Source organism: Felis catus, chromosome A3, assembly GCF_018350175.1.
Source record: "Felis catus isolate Fca126 chromosome A3, F.catus_Fca126_mat1.0, whole genome shotgun sequence".
NCBI lineage: Eukaryota > Metazoa > Chordata > Mammalia > Carnivora > Felidae > Felis > Felis catus.
This window is the reverse complement of record NC_058370.1, coordinates 12,580,132-12,595,581: the sequence shown is the minus strand read 5'-3', so window position 1 is coordinate 12,595,581 and position 15,450 is coordinate 12,580,132. Positions and strand designations below refer to the sequence as shown.

Genomic DNA, 15,450 nt, shown 5'->3' with positions numbered 1-15,450 from the left:
TTTCATTTTAGAAAATTTTAGCTTTTAGGGAACCAAATTCATCAGTCTTTTTCCCTTATGGCTTCCACTTCTGGAATCTTGTTTTGCAATTAGCAACTCTTCCCTTTTCGATGATTTTCTAAATCTCTCTATACACTGAATACTTAAAATAGTGCCATGAAATTACCAGCGGTAAATTTTGGGTGTAAGGTATAACTTAGCACAATCTCCTACTCACTTTTTCCAAATCATTAAAGCCTTTGGTCAGTATCCCTTTGAATGACTATTAATGTCCTGACATATGTATAAACTTAATTTAGTTGCCACCTTCTTGGGCATTTGTTCACATGTATTTTCAGTGTGTAAGTGCCAGTGTGGCATAAACATCTTTATTCACAAGACCTCACCCACAGATGTTTACTGCTTTCCTTAGGATCCACTCCTTTGGGCAGCGTGACTGCCTCCGTGGGTGTGAGCGTTGTAAAGACTGACTGTAGACACGTACTTTCAGGTTGCACAGCAGAACAGTTTTTCCCCTGAGGTAGGAGTGGGCCCATCTCACCACAAAGAGAGTAGCTTTTAAACATTACCTTGTTGTTTTTCAGAAATCCGAGTGGATGACGACAACGTGCAATCACGCACTCTATGCTATTTGTGACGTGTTCACCCAGTTTTATGAAGCTCTGAACGAAGTTCTTCTTTCTGATGTGTTTGCACAGTTGCAGTGGTGTGTAAAACAAGGTACTCTCTCCATCTCCAGGCGTCATCCTTCTTGACGTAGTTTTTGATGAGAGGTTCGTTATTTCAGTATATGAAAGCAAGAATGTAATGCCAAGGAGTACAATATATAATCAGTGAAAATGTGTATTTTTTTATTTAATAAGAACATAGAAACAATCTCAAGTCAGTTATAAAGCATTTTTTGTTATTTAAAAAAAAATTTTTTTTAATGTTTATTTTTGAGAGAGAGAGAGAGAGAGGGAGGGAGAGAGCGCCCATGAGTGAAGGAAGGGCAAAGAGAGAGAGGGAGACACAGAATCCAAAGCAGGCTCCAAGCTCTGAGCTGTCAGCACAGAGCCTGACGTGGGGCTTGAACTCACGAACCGTGAGATCATGACCTGAACCCAAGTTGGATGCTTAACCAACTGAGCCACCCAGGTGCTCCTAAAGCATTTTTTAAAGATGGATGTAGTTTTTATTATATTTAAAAAGAAGTGCCTTTAGGGGTGCCTGGGTGGCTCAGTGGGTTAAGCGTCGCAACTTTGGCTCAGGTCATGATCTTGTAGTTGGCAAGTTCGAGCCCCATGTCAGGCTGTGTGCTGGCAGCTCAGAGCCCGGAGCCTGCTTCGGATTCTGTGTTTCCCTCTCTCTCTGCCCCAACCCCGCTCACAATCTGTGTCTGTCTCTCTCAAAAATAAAACATTAAAAAAACATTAAACATTTAAAAAAAATTTTTAAAAAACGATGTGCCTTTCTATATTATACTATGGTTTCTGCTTTTGTCGTAGTTGAAATTTTCTGTAATGTTTTTAAAATGTCCTGTGGGAGGGGCACCTGGATGGCTCAGTTGATTAAGTGTTCGACTCTTGATTTTGGCTCAGGTCATTATCTCAGAGTTCTTGAGTTCAAGGCCTCGTTGGGCTCTGCACTGATAGTGTGAGCCTACTTGGGATTCTCTCTCTCTCCCTCTCTCTGCCCCTCCCCTGCTTGCTCTCTCAAAAATAAATAAACATTTTTTTTTAATATATTATGGGAGTCAATATAAACAACAGCTTCATCAGTGGACATTTTTCGTTTGAGTACTTATGTGTTGATTTTAGTACATCCTAGGAAGAATACCTACATAGCACATTAGTCCTGGATTCCGTAGATAGTTTTGGCTTAGGACAAAGCTTAATTTCGCAAAGTTTTTCAAAAAGTGACTCAGTTTTAAAATAAGTGAAAAAACAATCAATACCAGTATGGCAAAAACTGGAAGTGCAATGTTTGAGTGACTAAATTTTGAGAGACACTGATCTAATATTTCCGTCTTCTATCATTGATCACATAAGAAGCCAGTTAATTAACAAACTGACCTTTTTCCACCCCAGCAGTAAAGCTGTGATAAGTAATTTTAACTCTTGATAGCCTGTTTAACAACAAGTTATTTTTTTTATTTAAAAAAATTTTTTTTTAATTTTTATTTATTTTTGACAGAGAGAAAGGCAGAGCATGAGCGGGGGAGGGACAGAGAGAGAGGGAGACAGAATCTGAAGCAGGCTCCAGGCTCTGCGCTGTCAGCACAGAGCTCAAAGCCACAGACCGTGAGATCATGACCTGAGCTGAAGTCGGACGCTCAACTGACTGAGCCACCCAGGCACCCCAACAACAAAAGTTTTTCTTTTTTTTATAAATTTTTTTTTTTTAACGTTTATTTATTTTTGAGACAGAGAGAGACAGAGCATGAACGGGGAGGGGCAGAGAGAGAGGGAGACACAGAATCGGAAGCAGGCTCCAGGCTCTGAGCCATCAGCCCAGAGCCCGACGCGGGGCTCGAATTCACGGACCATGAGATCGTGACCTGAGCTGAAGTCGGAGGCTTAACCGACTGAGCCACCCAGGCGCCCCCAACAACAAAAGTTTTAACACTGTATCATTGCTTCGTTAAGTAAGAGCCTGCAAACCCTTTGTCATGTCCCCACCTCGCAAGACGAAGCATCAGTGCCCTGGTGGGAATCAAACCAGCAGCGGAAGTTTGATGATAGATGTTGCTTTATTTTGCAGATAATGAGCAGTTGGCTCGCTCAGGTACAAATTGCTTAGAAAACTTAGTGATATCCAATGGGGAGAAATTCAGTCCCGACGTCTGGGATGAAACATGCAGTTGTATGCTGGATATCTTCAAGACAACCATTCCACACGTGTGAGTGCAGATGTGATTGTTGCTGATTCTTGCTGAGCTCAGTAGATGTCTTAAGGCTCCACATTGCCTTTCACACTGATCATTTTCCTTCTCTTGCATTCCCTTCAGTTTGCTGACATGGAGACCTGTAGGGATGGAGGAAGATCCATCGGAGAAACACTTGGTAGGGTTTTTTGTTGTCATCTTTTCTCTGATCTCGTATTAGGTAAAAAAATTAAGTAGCCCAAGGAGTTTGTGCTTTTCTGATGGGGAGTGAGCAAAAAAGGCTATAAGCTTTAGGAGTGCCTGGCTGGCTCAGTCAGTGGAGCGTGCAGCTCTTGATCTTGGGGTCGTGAGTTGGAGCCTCACTTGGGGCATGGAGATTACTTTAAAAAAAAAAAAAGAGTTAAAAACTATGTTCATTAACACCTTTTTTTAGAAAGTACAGAAGATAAGTCACCTCACCCAATAAAAGCCACAGTTCACATTTCTAGTTTTTACTTTGTGCGACGGCACACGTATAACCCACGCGTGTTTGAAATTCGGGCGCGCTTGGCACAGAATGTTTTACCTAACAACTTGTAAGCAGTCTTCCATGTTTTTAAATATTGTTTGAGAGCAGCCTTTTCAGTGGCTATACATTATTATATTTAGTGAATTCTCCCTTGTTGGACTCTCAGGTCTGGTGTTTGCCTGTTAGAAGTAATACTTTGATGTAATTATCCTCATTTATTCCTCTCCTAAATAAAGAGTGCTTTCTTCCACCACCAGTGAAATAGTGATCGTTATTTTTTGTGTGAGGCCACATCAAGAAGTTCTAATTCAAGTCTCACTTTACAATATTTTGCTTTATACGGGGTTTGTATTATTAACGTCTATTCCCAAATAACTGTAAAGCCATTAGATTTTAAAAGTCATTTGGAGGGCATCTGGCTGACTCAGTGGAGCATGTGACACTTAATATCAGAATCATGAGTTCGAGCCCCACGTTGGGCCTGGAGCCTACTTTAAAAAAGGGGTGGCATTTAGGATATAGCAACTTAAAAAATGAAGCACCCTATTTAAACATTTTTTGTTTGTCTTCTGTCAACTTTTAAAAAAGCTAGTTCTTGGCACTGGTGTATTTTTGAGCTTGTCCTCATTAATTGGTCATATGTATTGTTAAATCATACTATGTAGAGAAATACCTTCGAAGTCAGAATAAGAAAATACGAGATTTAAAAAAAAATTTTTTTTTTAATGTTTGTTTATTTTTGAGAAAGAGACAGAACGTGAGCAGGGGAGGGGAGAAGAGGAGGAGACACAGAATCCGAAGCAGGTCCCAGGCTCTGAGCTGTCAGTACAGAGCCCGATGCGGGGCTCAGACTCACAAACCGTGAGATCGTGACCTGAGGCAAAGTCAGACGCTTAACCGACTGAGCCACCCCGGCACCCCAAGAAAACGTGAAATTTTAGTGGGAGGGAGAAATAAGTGAAATTTATAATGTCTCCTGTGCAGTCCAGCATGGAATATCATTTTACTTCAGTCTAAGCAAGGCACTTACCGTCAAGTTGGGCCAGCCCCAGTGTTAAGCCGGGCACATCTCTGCCCAGGTACTCAATTGTGGATAAAGTGAACATTGTATTTCTCTCTGGCTTACTTTTAGGATGTAGACCTGGACCGCCAGTCTCTGAGCAGCATAGATAGAAATGCCTCTGAGAGAGGCCAGAGTCAACTCTCTAACCCGACCGATGACAGCTGGAAAGGTAGACCATATGCAAGTAAGGCTACTTTTTCTAATTGTTTTCATTTATTTATTTTAAATAGGTAACACACTTATGCAATTTAAATATTTGCAAAGTACAAGAGGATAAACACGATAAGCCTTCCTTCCACCCTGTGCCTCAGTCTGCCAGTCCCTTCCTGTGGCAGCCAGTGTCACCAGCTTCTGTACGTTTCCAAAGACATTTTATCCATATATAAGAAATGCATATCCGTAAACACATATGTACGTGTACACACATACACATGAATTCTCCTGTCCTTTTTATACAAATTAGGGAATACTATACATTGTTTTTTCAGTTAGTGTATCCTTAAGATCATTCAAAATCAGTACCTTAAAAGCTTTCACATTCTTTTATACTATTTATGTTATCCAAGGATGTGGATGTACTATTGTTTGCTTAATTGGGTTTCCTACTAATGGACATTTATATTATTCCCAATTTTTGTGACGAACAGTACAACATTGAATCACTTAATGTGTGTGTCATTTGTGAGTTTATCTGTGTAATAAATTCCTAAAAATGGGATTGCTGGGTGAAGTGCACTTGCCATTTTGACGGATGATTAGATTCTTACCTCATTAATGTTGTTTCTGTTTACGTGATCTTCAGGAACACACAGGTGATATTTCATACCTTTGGAGTATTTTTAATTTGCAGTTTCCTAATTATGAGTGAAATGAGCAGTTTTTCATGTGTCTAAGATCTTTTCATGATCTGTTCAAATCTTCATTTTATATTGGCTGTTAGTCTTTATTGGTTTGGAGAAGCTTTTTATGTGTTAGAGATCCCTTTTCTGGATAAGAGTTTCAGATGACTTCTATCAGTTTGTCCCACAGTGTTCTTGTGATCTATTTTACTGCCTGTCATTTTAAAAAACAGGTCTGACAGTTCCTATGCACCAGGCACAGCACTGTGTGTTTCAAATATGTGATCTCACATAATTGGTACTCTACCGTTTGAGGAGGTACTGTTGACATTTGGATCCTTGGGACCTAGTGCACTTCTGGCTGACTGAGAAACTGGAACCGTCCTGTTTCCTGGTCTAGTTGTTTTCAAGCTGTGGCCATATTGTTTTCCTTCATAGCAGCCCCACCCTCTTCTCCACATGCCAGGCTGTAGGTGTTCACACCGCTGTTAACTTCTCAACCAGTGCATTAGGCAAAGCCACACGTGCTCACCGCTATTTTTTGAAGGCATAAAACAGAAGCACCCTTGGGATCCATTGAAAAGCTACCATGTTCCTCCATATCTGCAGCTCGTGCCAGTCTCTCTGTAGTAGCCAGTGAGAGAATGAACTGTGCTGCCTCATTGGCTCCAGATAAAGGATTGGCTTGTGTGGAGGAGGCACGTTTTAACTAGAACCGCTCTTGGTGCAGCAGGATGTTTATACTCTGAGAGGTGCCTGGGCCTTGAGACCCCTGTCCTTCCTCCTGGGAACGTGCCTCCAGTCTCCCATCTCAGCCTGCCCTGTAGGCAGCAGGTACAGGCTCACAGCACTTGCGTTGTTTCTCTTCTTTTTAATTTTTGGTCCAGGCTGATGTTACTGAATTGGCATGAGTCAAATGTACATGTTTTGCAACTCCACCATATTCCTCTTTAATTAAACTGATTCCGCATAGAAAATTGATAGACAGACAGACATACAGAAAGACAATTTTAGTCACTTTCCAAAACTTGAGAATGACCTAACCTCATTTGACATCACTAAATGCTTTATTTAATGTTTTCAACTTCCTGATTCTATAACAATAAGTTGAATGAGGAATCTCTACTTTTATTATAGTCAAATCAACCCACACCTCTGAAGTGCCTGACATGGACCACCACTGAGCCCAGGGAGTGAGAAGACAAAGATGGAGGGAGGAGATGTTAGCTAGAGTCTAGTCAGTAGCTGCAGGTGGCAGAGAAGCTTGTCAGAAGACGTGGGCCCTGCGTAGCTGACTCCTCCCCTTCAGGTCTTTGCTCAAGTATCACATTCTCGGAGAGAGCTTTCCTGACCAGCTTGTTTAAACTTGAAGCCCCATCCTGATGACATCCCTACCTTGTCCCCATCCCTACCTTTGTCATCGTCATTTGACATAGGTCGACATGTGCCTTAGACTTAAACATCTTGTTTATTTTCTGTCTCTGCCGTGGAAGCAGGGATTTTTGTCCAGCTTATTCATTGTTGTGCCACAGCATCAAGGACTGTGCCTGGCATGTAGAAGGAGCTCGGTTATTACTTACTCAACACTGGCTGAATCATTATTAGGGTTAATCTTTATCATCTAATATAGATCAGAAACTGTTTGCCAGCCTCCTCATCAAGTGTGTGGTCCAGCTGGAATTGATACAGACCATTGACAACATCGTGTTCTATCCTGCAACAAGCAAAAAAGAAGATGCAGAACACATGGTTGCTGCCCAGGTAATAGGACGAGCCTCGAGGAAGACGAACTTGCCCCTGGAGAGGTTGCTCAGATGCAGTGGTGTGCTGGAGCCAGCTCGTAGATTGTGCTCATCTCTCCCCAGCCCTGTGATCAGTCACGGCATATTGGTAGCTTGAAATTGGCCACGATGAGAATATTTATACCACAGAAATCAGCAAACCCTAAAAATCAGAACTTTCTTTTTTTTTTTTTTTTTTTTTTTAATTTCCCAGAGAGCCGGTCTACCAGCATGCCACTGCTCAGATCCCACCCTCCCCGGTGCTTCGAAAAAGAGTGTTGTTAATCACAGGCCTGTTTCACATAATTGTTGTATGGTTTAACCATAAGTAACCGAGAGAGAAAAATATATGGGTGAAGATACCACTTTTTCCTTTAGAAAGTTTACTTTTTTGTCTTGTATGTACAACCTGTTGTTCTTGGCGACGGAGGGTTGGGTGTCCAAAAGTTAAACCATAACATTACACCATAGGTTGTAAACTTACGTGGTTCTGGGACTAACATCCTGTGAATGCCTACTCAGCCTAGGTGAGACCGGGGGCAGAGAGACCAGGCACCTCCAGCCCCGCCAGAGCCGCAGCTGCCTCCCAACCCAGCGGTGTGTTGCTAACAGATGGGTCAAGTCACGACAGGCTCCCAGTTTTTCAACAGGAGCCAGATTGAGATTTTTTTCATATAGGAAATCTCCTGTTTATTAAGTAATATAATTACCGATGAACAGAATATATCTGTGGGCTAGATCCAGCCCAAAGGCTATCCTCCTTTTTGTTTGTTAGAGAGAGAGAGAGAGAGAGAGACAGAGAGAGAGAGACAGAGAGAGCAAGTGGCACAGGGACACAGACAGAGGGAGAGAGAGAATCCCAAGCAGGCTCCACGCTGTCAGTGCAGAGCCCGATGTGGGGCTCAAACTCACAAAGCATGAGATCATGACCTGAGCCAAAGTCAAGAGTCAGACTCTTTCCCGACCGAGCCACCCTGGCACCCCTGGTTTTTATTTTTTAAATGTACAGTTCACTGTTTTGGAATATTCACAAAGTTGTACAAACATCACCCCTATCTAATTCCAGAATATTTTTGTCACCACAAAAGGGAATGCCCTAACCATTAGCAGTCAGTCCCCCTTCTCTCTTCGTCCCAGCCCTTGGTAGCCACTAATCTACTGTCTGGCTCTATGGGTTTACCTAATCTGCATATTTCATATTAATAGAGTCCTATAATACATGAGCTTTTGTGTCCAGCTTCCTTCACTTAGCATAACGTTCCCCGAGTTCATCCGTGTTGTAGCATGTGACATCCACGTTGTTATATATATACAGATGGGTGTGTACGCGCATATATATATGTCTATAATATTCCATTGTACAGCTGTTCCACATTTTATTTATCCTTTCATCAGTCGATGGACATTTGGATTGTTTCCATTGCCTGGCTATTGTGAATAACAGTGCTGTGAACATTTGTATATGAGTTTTTATGTGGACATGTTTTTAATTCTCTTGAGCTTGTACCTAGGAGTGGAATTTCCAGGTGACACCATAACTCTATGCCTACCTTTCTGAGGAAGCGCCAGACCGTTTTCTAAAACAGCTGGACTATTTTACCCTACCATCAGCAATTGATGAAGGCTCTAATTTTCCACATCCTCATCAATGGTTGTTATTGTTCTTTTTTCTTTCTTTTTCTTTTTTCTTTTTTTTTGTAATTATCACAGCCATCCCAGTGAGTGTGAAGTGGTATCTCATTGTGATTTGGATTCCCATTCCCCTAGTGACTAATGACCTTGAACAGCTATCTTCTGTGTTGATTGGCTCATTTGTATTTTTGGGGAGATGTCTTTTCAAATCACGTACCCACTTTTAAATTGGAGTATTTATCTTTCGGCCATTGAATTATATGAGTTTTTATATATTCTGGATACTAGCCACTTAATCAGATACAACTATTTTCTCCCATTCTGTGCATTGTCTTTTCAGTTTCTTGATGGTGGCCTTTGAAGCACCAAAACTTAATTTTAATGAAGTTCTGAATTACTATTTTTACTTGAGTCCTTGTACTTTTAGTGTTATATCTGAGAAAGCACGGTCTGATTCAAGGTCACAAAGATTAGGCCCACGGTTTCTTTTAAGAGTTTTATAATTTTAGCTTTTACATGTAGGTGTTTGATCCATTTTTTAGTTCATTTTTGTGTATAATGGGAAATAGGAGATCATCTTTTTTTTTTTTTTTTTTTAACACGTGGACATCCCCAGTTGTCCCAGCACCATTTATTGTAAAGACTGTTTTCTCCCCAGTGAATTGTTCTGGCATGCATGTTGGAAATCACTTAATCCTAAATATAAGGACTTATTTCTGGGTTCTCAGTTCTGTTCCACTGACTTGTATGTCCATCTTTATACCAATACCACCACACTGTCTTGAATGAAATCAAAGTGTGAGTCTTCTAACTTTGCATTTCTTTTTTCAACATTGTTTTGGCTATTCTGTGTCAGTTGTGTTTCCACATGAATTTAGGATCAGCTTGTCAATTTCTAAAAGGTAGTAATCTGGGGCGCCTGGGTGGCTCAGTCGGTTGAGCAACCGACTCCAGCTCAGGTCATGATCTCACGGTTTGTGAGTTCAAGCCCTGCGTCGGGCTCTGTGCTGACAGCTCAGAGCCTGGAGCTTGCTTCGGATTCTGTGTCTCCCTCTCTCTCTGCCCCTCCCCCACTCATGCTCTGTCTCTCTCTGTCTCAGAAATAAACAAACGTTAAAAAAAATTAAAAAAATAAATAAAAGGTAGTAATCTGGGATTTTGATAAGGATTGCATTGAATTCATAGATCAATTTAGGAAACATGGCCAACTCCATTTTTCATTAACCTCCGGCTTATAAGAAGGATAGATCCATTCTATTCTTAGAATGCTCAACAAATATAAAATCCCTAATTATGTCTCACATTTTAGGCAACATGTTTGATAAAAATGTCTAGCATTTTGTACCTATTTTTATGTTTTTTTCCCTTCATATTTGTAAACAAAGTTGAAGCTAAAGATGCCACTCAGGCTTCACTTAGCAGTTTCTTTGTTGTTGCTGTTAAGTTTATTTTATTTTGAGAGAAAGCACGTGAGTGGGGCGGGGGGGGGGGGGGGGGGGGGCAGAGAGAATCCCAAGCAGGCTCTGTACCATCAGTGGACAGCCCAACATGGGGCTCGAACCCCTGAACCATGAGATCAAGATCTGGGTCAAAACCAAGGGTTGGATGCTCAACTGATTGAGCCAGCCAGGCCCCCCAGTTTCGGTCTTTCAATAAGTGTGGTTTGAGACTCACACCTTCTATGACATACAGTACAGTTTGACTTTCTCATGTTCCAATCTCATTATAAAATACAAATAAAATAGGGGCACCTGGGTGGCTCAGTCAGTGGAGCGTCCAGCTTCGGTTGAAGTCATGATCTCACAGCTCGTGAGTTCAAGCCCCACGTCAGGCTCTGTGCTGACAGCTCAGAGCCTGGAGCCTGCTTTTGCTTCTGTGTCTCCCTCTCTCTCTGTCCCTAACCCACTCGCATTCTGTTTCTGTCTCTCTCAAAAATAAATAAACATTAAAAAAAAATAAAAAAATAAAATAAAAATAAAAGAGGAGGAGCGCCTGGCTGGTTCAGTCCGAGGGACGTGCGACTCTTGATCTCAGGCTTGTGAGTTTGATCCCCACGTTGGGTATAGATATTACTTAAAAATAAAGTCTTTAGGGGCGCCTGGGTGGCGCAGTCGGTTAAGCGTCCGACTTCAGCCGGGTCACGATCTCGCGGTCCGTGAGTTCGAGCCCCGCGTCAGGCTCTGGGCGCCTGTTTCCGATGCTGTGTCTCCCTCTCTCTCTGCCCCTCCCCGGTTCATGCTCTGTTTCTCTCTGTCCCAAAAATAAATAAAAAATGTTGAAAAAAAAATAAAAAAAAAAATAAAGTCTTTAAAAAATTGTTTCTTTGATAAGTAGAGGACCGTGCAGTCCTATTGTGAAATAACTGGAGAAGTACTTGTGTTCGTGCAATGAAGGCAGTACCGACAGAACGGACACTCGGGCCAGCAAAGCCTGACGTCACGCAAGAGCTCGGCGTAATTCTCCCCCCTGCCCCTGCCCCTGCCGGTGAACAGAGTGTAAAGGGGAGACATTCAGGGTGGTGAGGAATGAAGTGTGTGTATGACTTGTGGCGAGTAATGACTGCCTCGATGTGATGTCATGGTGTCCAAAACCACCCTCACTTAGCTCTCCCACCCTTCCCTCTCTAGCAAGACACGCTGGATGCAGATATCCACATAGAGACAGAGGACCAGGGCATGTATAAGTGCATGTCTTCCCAGCACCTCTTCAAGCTGCTGGACTGCTTGCAGGAGTCCCATTCGTTCTCAAAGGCCTTCAACTCCAATTACGAGCAACGGACTGTCCTGTGGCGAGCAGGTAAGGCCACACAGCAGATGGGACAGGTGGCCACACTGGTCACCACCCTAAAACATGGAAGCCCTTGGGAAACTCCTGATACTTGTACACTTAGCTGGAATAACTTGGCAGATAATTTTCATGCTTGAGGGAAAAAGAAGGAATGCTGGGTACATTCCATCCCGGTACCAGGAATTCCAGGAATACTGCCTGGCACACGGGGGATTTTCAGTAAGTATCTGGTGGAAAAGTGAATTCATAGAGACTGGAACTGATCTAGCAAATCAAGGTAAAATTATGTAGTTAAATATTTTTGTATCAAAAATTGTGGTGGTCTAGGAGAAACAGAAAAGCATTCAGACATTTTCTGAGGCTTTTAGGGGTTCTCCTTCCCACCTCCAAAAATAAATACATAAACTCTGGAGGTGATACAGAGATACATATAGATACATACACAGATTTATATAGGTACATTTATATGTAGATAGGTATGCATGCATGGTGCCAGTGAGAGTCTCATTTTGTGAACTTTGTACAAAAGTGAGACTTTATATAATTTTTGTATTGTTACTGTTACTGGGTAACCATTCATTTTCTTCCCAAATGCTTATTTTAATCCACAGTTTTATAATACTGTTTTCCTTTATGACTTTAACAGATCTAGGTATTTTATGCCTTTGCCTGTAATAAGGCTTTGCTTGTGAGAGTTGTTTACGTATCTCTGTGGCTGACTGGTACTGCTTTGTTTAAGAAAATGTGTTTAAGAGTAATGTTATATGTCAGCTAGACTTCAGTTAAAAAGAAGGTGAGATGTTTCAGTGTTCTTTCCCTAAGGTAACTAGATTAGGTTCCCGCATGACTTCTCAGTCTTATCCTAGAAGTGTGCACTGTTTATCTGACTGTCTAATCTCTAGGTTTTAAAGGCAAATCTAAACCCAATCTTCTAAAGCAAGAAACCAGCAGCCTGGCCTGTTGTTTGAGGATCCTGTTTCGGATGTATGTTGACGAGAACCGCAGGGATTCCTGGGATGAAATCCAGCAGCGACTTTTAACGTAAGAAGATTGGTTCCTGATTAAATGTCTTATCTGTAAAACACAAACTGCATCACAATAATACTCTGAATTGAAAAGAATAAGAAAAAACATATACATGCTGACACCCTCACAAACTGCTTTTCTTTTTTTGTGTTTTCTACTTGCTGATGCTTTTTTTTTTTTAACGTTTTATTTGAGAGAGTGCAGGCAGGGAAGGGGCAGAGAGGGGAGGACGGAGGATCTGAAGCAGGCTCTGTGCTGACAGCAGCGAGCCTGTTGTAGAGCTTGAACTCATGAACCTTAAGATCATGACCTGAGCTGAAGTCGGATGCTCAACCGACTGAGCCACCCAGGTGCCCCTTTGCTGACACTTCTACTTCACTTTTCTTAATGCCCTGAGGAGGGTGGGGCCTCATTTCTTTCATTTATAGGTTGAGAGGGGGCGAGAGAGAGAGAGACAGAGAGAGAGAGAGAGAGAGAGAGAGAGAGAGAGAGAGAGTGAGAATCTTAAGCAGGCTCCCCATTCAGCGTGGGGCTCAATCCCACAACCCTGGGATCATTACCTGAGCTGAAATCAAGAGTCAAACGCTCAACCGACTAAGCTACCAGGTGTCCCTCATTCATAAATTTCTTAAGGCACAAAAACATGGGCAGTACAAAGTACTCCGAGTCAGCAGGTCCGGAGTGAAGTCCTGACTAAGTCCTCTTTAGGGCAATGTCCACTTAAACCTCCCACCCTTCCTTCTTCCCAAGAAGCATGTGTTGGAATCCTGTGGATACCAGGGTGTCCTGACTTAGATTATGCAGAAACGCAGCCTTGAGGAGATGGGGGGTGGCATTGAGAGTCCCAGACAGAAAAGTAGACGTTTGAGGGGCGCCTGGGTGGCTCAGTTGGTTAAGTGTCTGGCTTCGGCTCAGGTCATGATCTCACGGTTCGTGACTTCAAGCCCCGCATCAGGCTCTGTGCTGACGGCTCAGGGCCTGGAGCCTGCTTCAGATTCTGTGTCTCTCTCTCTCTGCCCGTCCCCTGCTCATGTTCTGTCTCTGTCTCAAAATAAGTAAAACATTAAAAAAATTAGAAAAGTAGACGTTCGCCACCCAGCATCTTGTGAGCAAGACACCATGTCTGCGCCCCCTTTTCACTCCTTTATGATTTCAGATCATTAGCTTGTGGTGCTGGCAACCACGATAGGATGTGTATTCTCCTGCACTGCTAGGAGGAGTGTACAGTGAGGGGATTTTTCTAGAAAGCAGGTGGCATTAAAATCAGGAATGTGAAAATGTTCAGTGCCTTTCTTTGGCACAGTAATTCCACTGTCATGGAATCTAAAATGTCTTAGAGGGGTGCCTGACTGGCTCAGTCTATAGAGCGTGCGACTCATGATCTCAGGGTTGTGAGTTCGAGCCCCACTTTGGGCATGGAGATTACTTACAAAACAATTTTTTTAAAAAAAGAAATTTTGTTAGAAATAGGAACCAGGATTCCCACAAAGAACTCTTCACTGCAGGCTTACTTATAAAGAGAAGAAATATCGGGTGCCTGGCTGGCTCAGTTGGTAAAGCATGAGACTTTTTTTTTTTTTTCTTTTAAGATTTTAAAGTAATCTCTCATGAGTTCACTCTCATGAGTCCCCATGTTAGGCACAGATTACTTTTTAAAAATTAAAAATACGAAAATAAGAAGAAATTTAAAACAGCTCAGCTGTAGAATGGATAACTAAATTACAGTCTATCCTGTGGTAGAATATTATGCAGGCATTGAAAATGAAGTTTTACAAAATAATTTTCCAGAATGTGGGAATGTGCTCATGATACAAGTTTCACCACAAAATAGGATGTAAAACCATATAGATCTGATTTTTCAGCAATGTTTTTTAAATATCACAGACAAAAAGACTAGAAGGAAATAGGACAATATTTTGATATATGTCCCTTAGGATGATGGAATTACAGGTATTTTTTTCTCCTTTATAATTTTTTTGCACTTTTCGTTCATCATAATTAATTATAGAGACACCAGTAGTTCATATTAACTTAAATCAAGCTCAGAGGATAATTATCTACATAGTCTCATAAAGTTTCTGTAAAGGAGATAAATTTGCAATTTCTAGCATAACATTTTTTTTAAGTAGGCTCTCTACCTCTAGTGTGGGGCTTGAACTCACAAGTTTGAGTCACATGCTCCACCAGCTGAGCCAGCCAGGCACCCCAGCATAACATGTGTTTTGAAAGTAGCACTTGTAGCACACCTGACTGGATCAGTTGGTTAAGCCTCTGGCTCTTGATTTCAGCTCAGGTCATGATCTCACAGTTCATGGGACTGAGCTCCATGTTGGGTTCTGCACTGACAGTGCAGAGCCTGCTTGGGATTCTCTCTCCGCCCCGCCCCCTCAAAAATAAACTGAAAGAAATAATAACCAAAAAGTTAAATAAAAGTAGCATTTGTGGGGCACCTAGCTGGCTCAGTTGGTAGAGCATGCTACTTTTGATCTCGTGGTTGCAAGTTCAAGCCACGTGTTGGGGGTAGAGATTACTTAAAAAAAAAAAAAAAGTAGTGGGGTACCTGGGTGGCTCAGTCAGTTAAGCGTCCAACTTTAGCTCAGGTCATGATCTCATGGTTCATGGGCTCGAGCCCGCTGTTGGGCTCTATGCTGACCGCTCGGAGCCTGAAGCCTGCTTCAGATTCTGTGTCTCCCTCTCTCTTTGCCCCTCCCCTGCTTGTGCTCCCTCTCTGTCAAAAATAAACAAACATTAAAAAAAAAAAAAAAAGCAATTGTATGTGACAGGAGAAGAGAAAGGCAGTGTGTAGCCAGCTGTGGATGATAGGCTCTATGTTCATTGTGCACAAATGCTGATTGGGCCCTCTTCTCTGAGCAGGCCCTGAGCTATGCTAACATTCAACACACCAGTCTCATTTAATCTTTACCACAGTCCCTTGAGTTGGGTACAGT

The 15,450-nt window shown here is 42.1% G+C and overlaps 1 protein-coding gene across 2 annotated transcripts in view; it reads left to right on the top strand.

Annotated features, from left to right (window-relative positions):
* Window positions 1-15,450, top strand: part of ARFGEF2 (ADP ribosylation factor guanine nucleotide exchange factor 2) — a 103,760-nt gene that overhangs the window by 83,159 nt on the left and 5,151 nt on the right. For both annotated transcript variants that reach the window (XM_045053511.1, XM_023251133.2), the window contains exons 31-37: window positions 585-720; window positions 2,743-2,881; window positions 2,990-3,044; window positions 4,507-4,621; window positions 6,907-7,037; window positions 11,317-11,485; window positions 12,379-12,517. In XM_045053511.1, coding sequence (XP_044909446.1) covers window positions 585-720; window positions 2,743-2,881; window positions 2,990-3,044; window positions 4,507-4,621; window positions 6,907-7,037; window positions 11,317-11,485; window positions 12,379-12,517 — 884 coding nt within the window. The remainder of the gene's footprint in view (window positions 1-584; window positions 721-2,742; window positions 2,882-2,989; window positions 3,045-4,506; window positions 4,622-6,906; window positions 7,038-11,316; window positions 11,486-12,378; window positions 12,518-15,450) is intronic.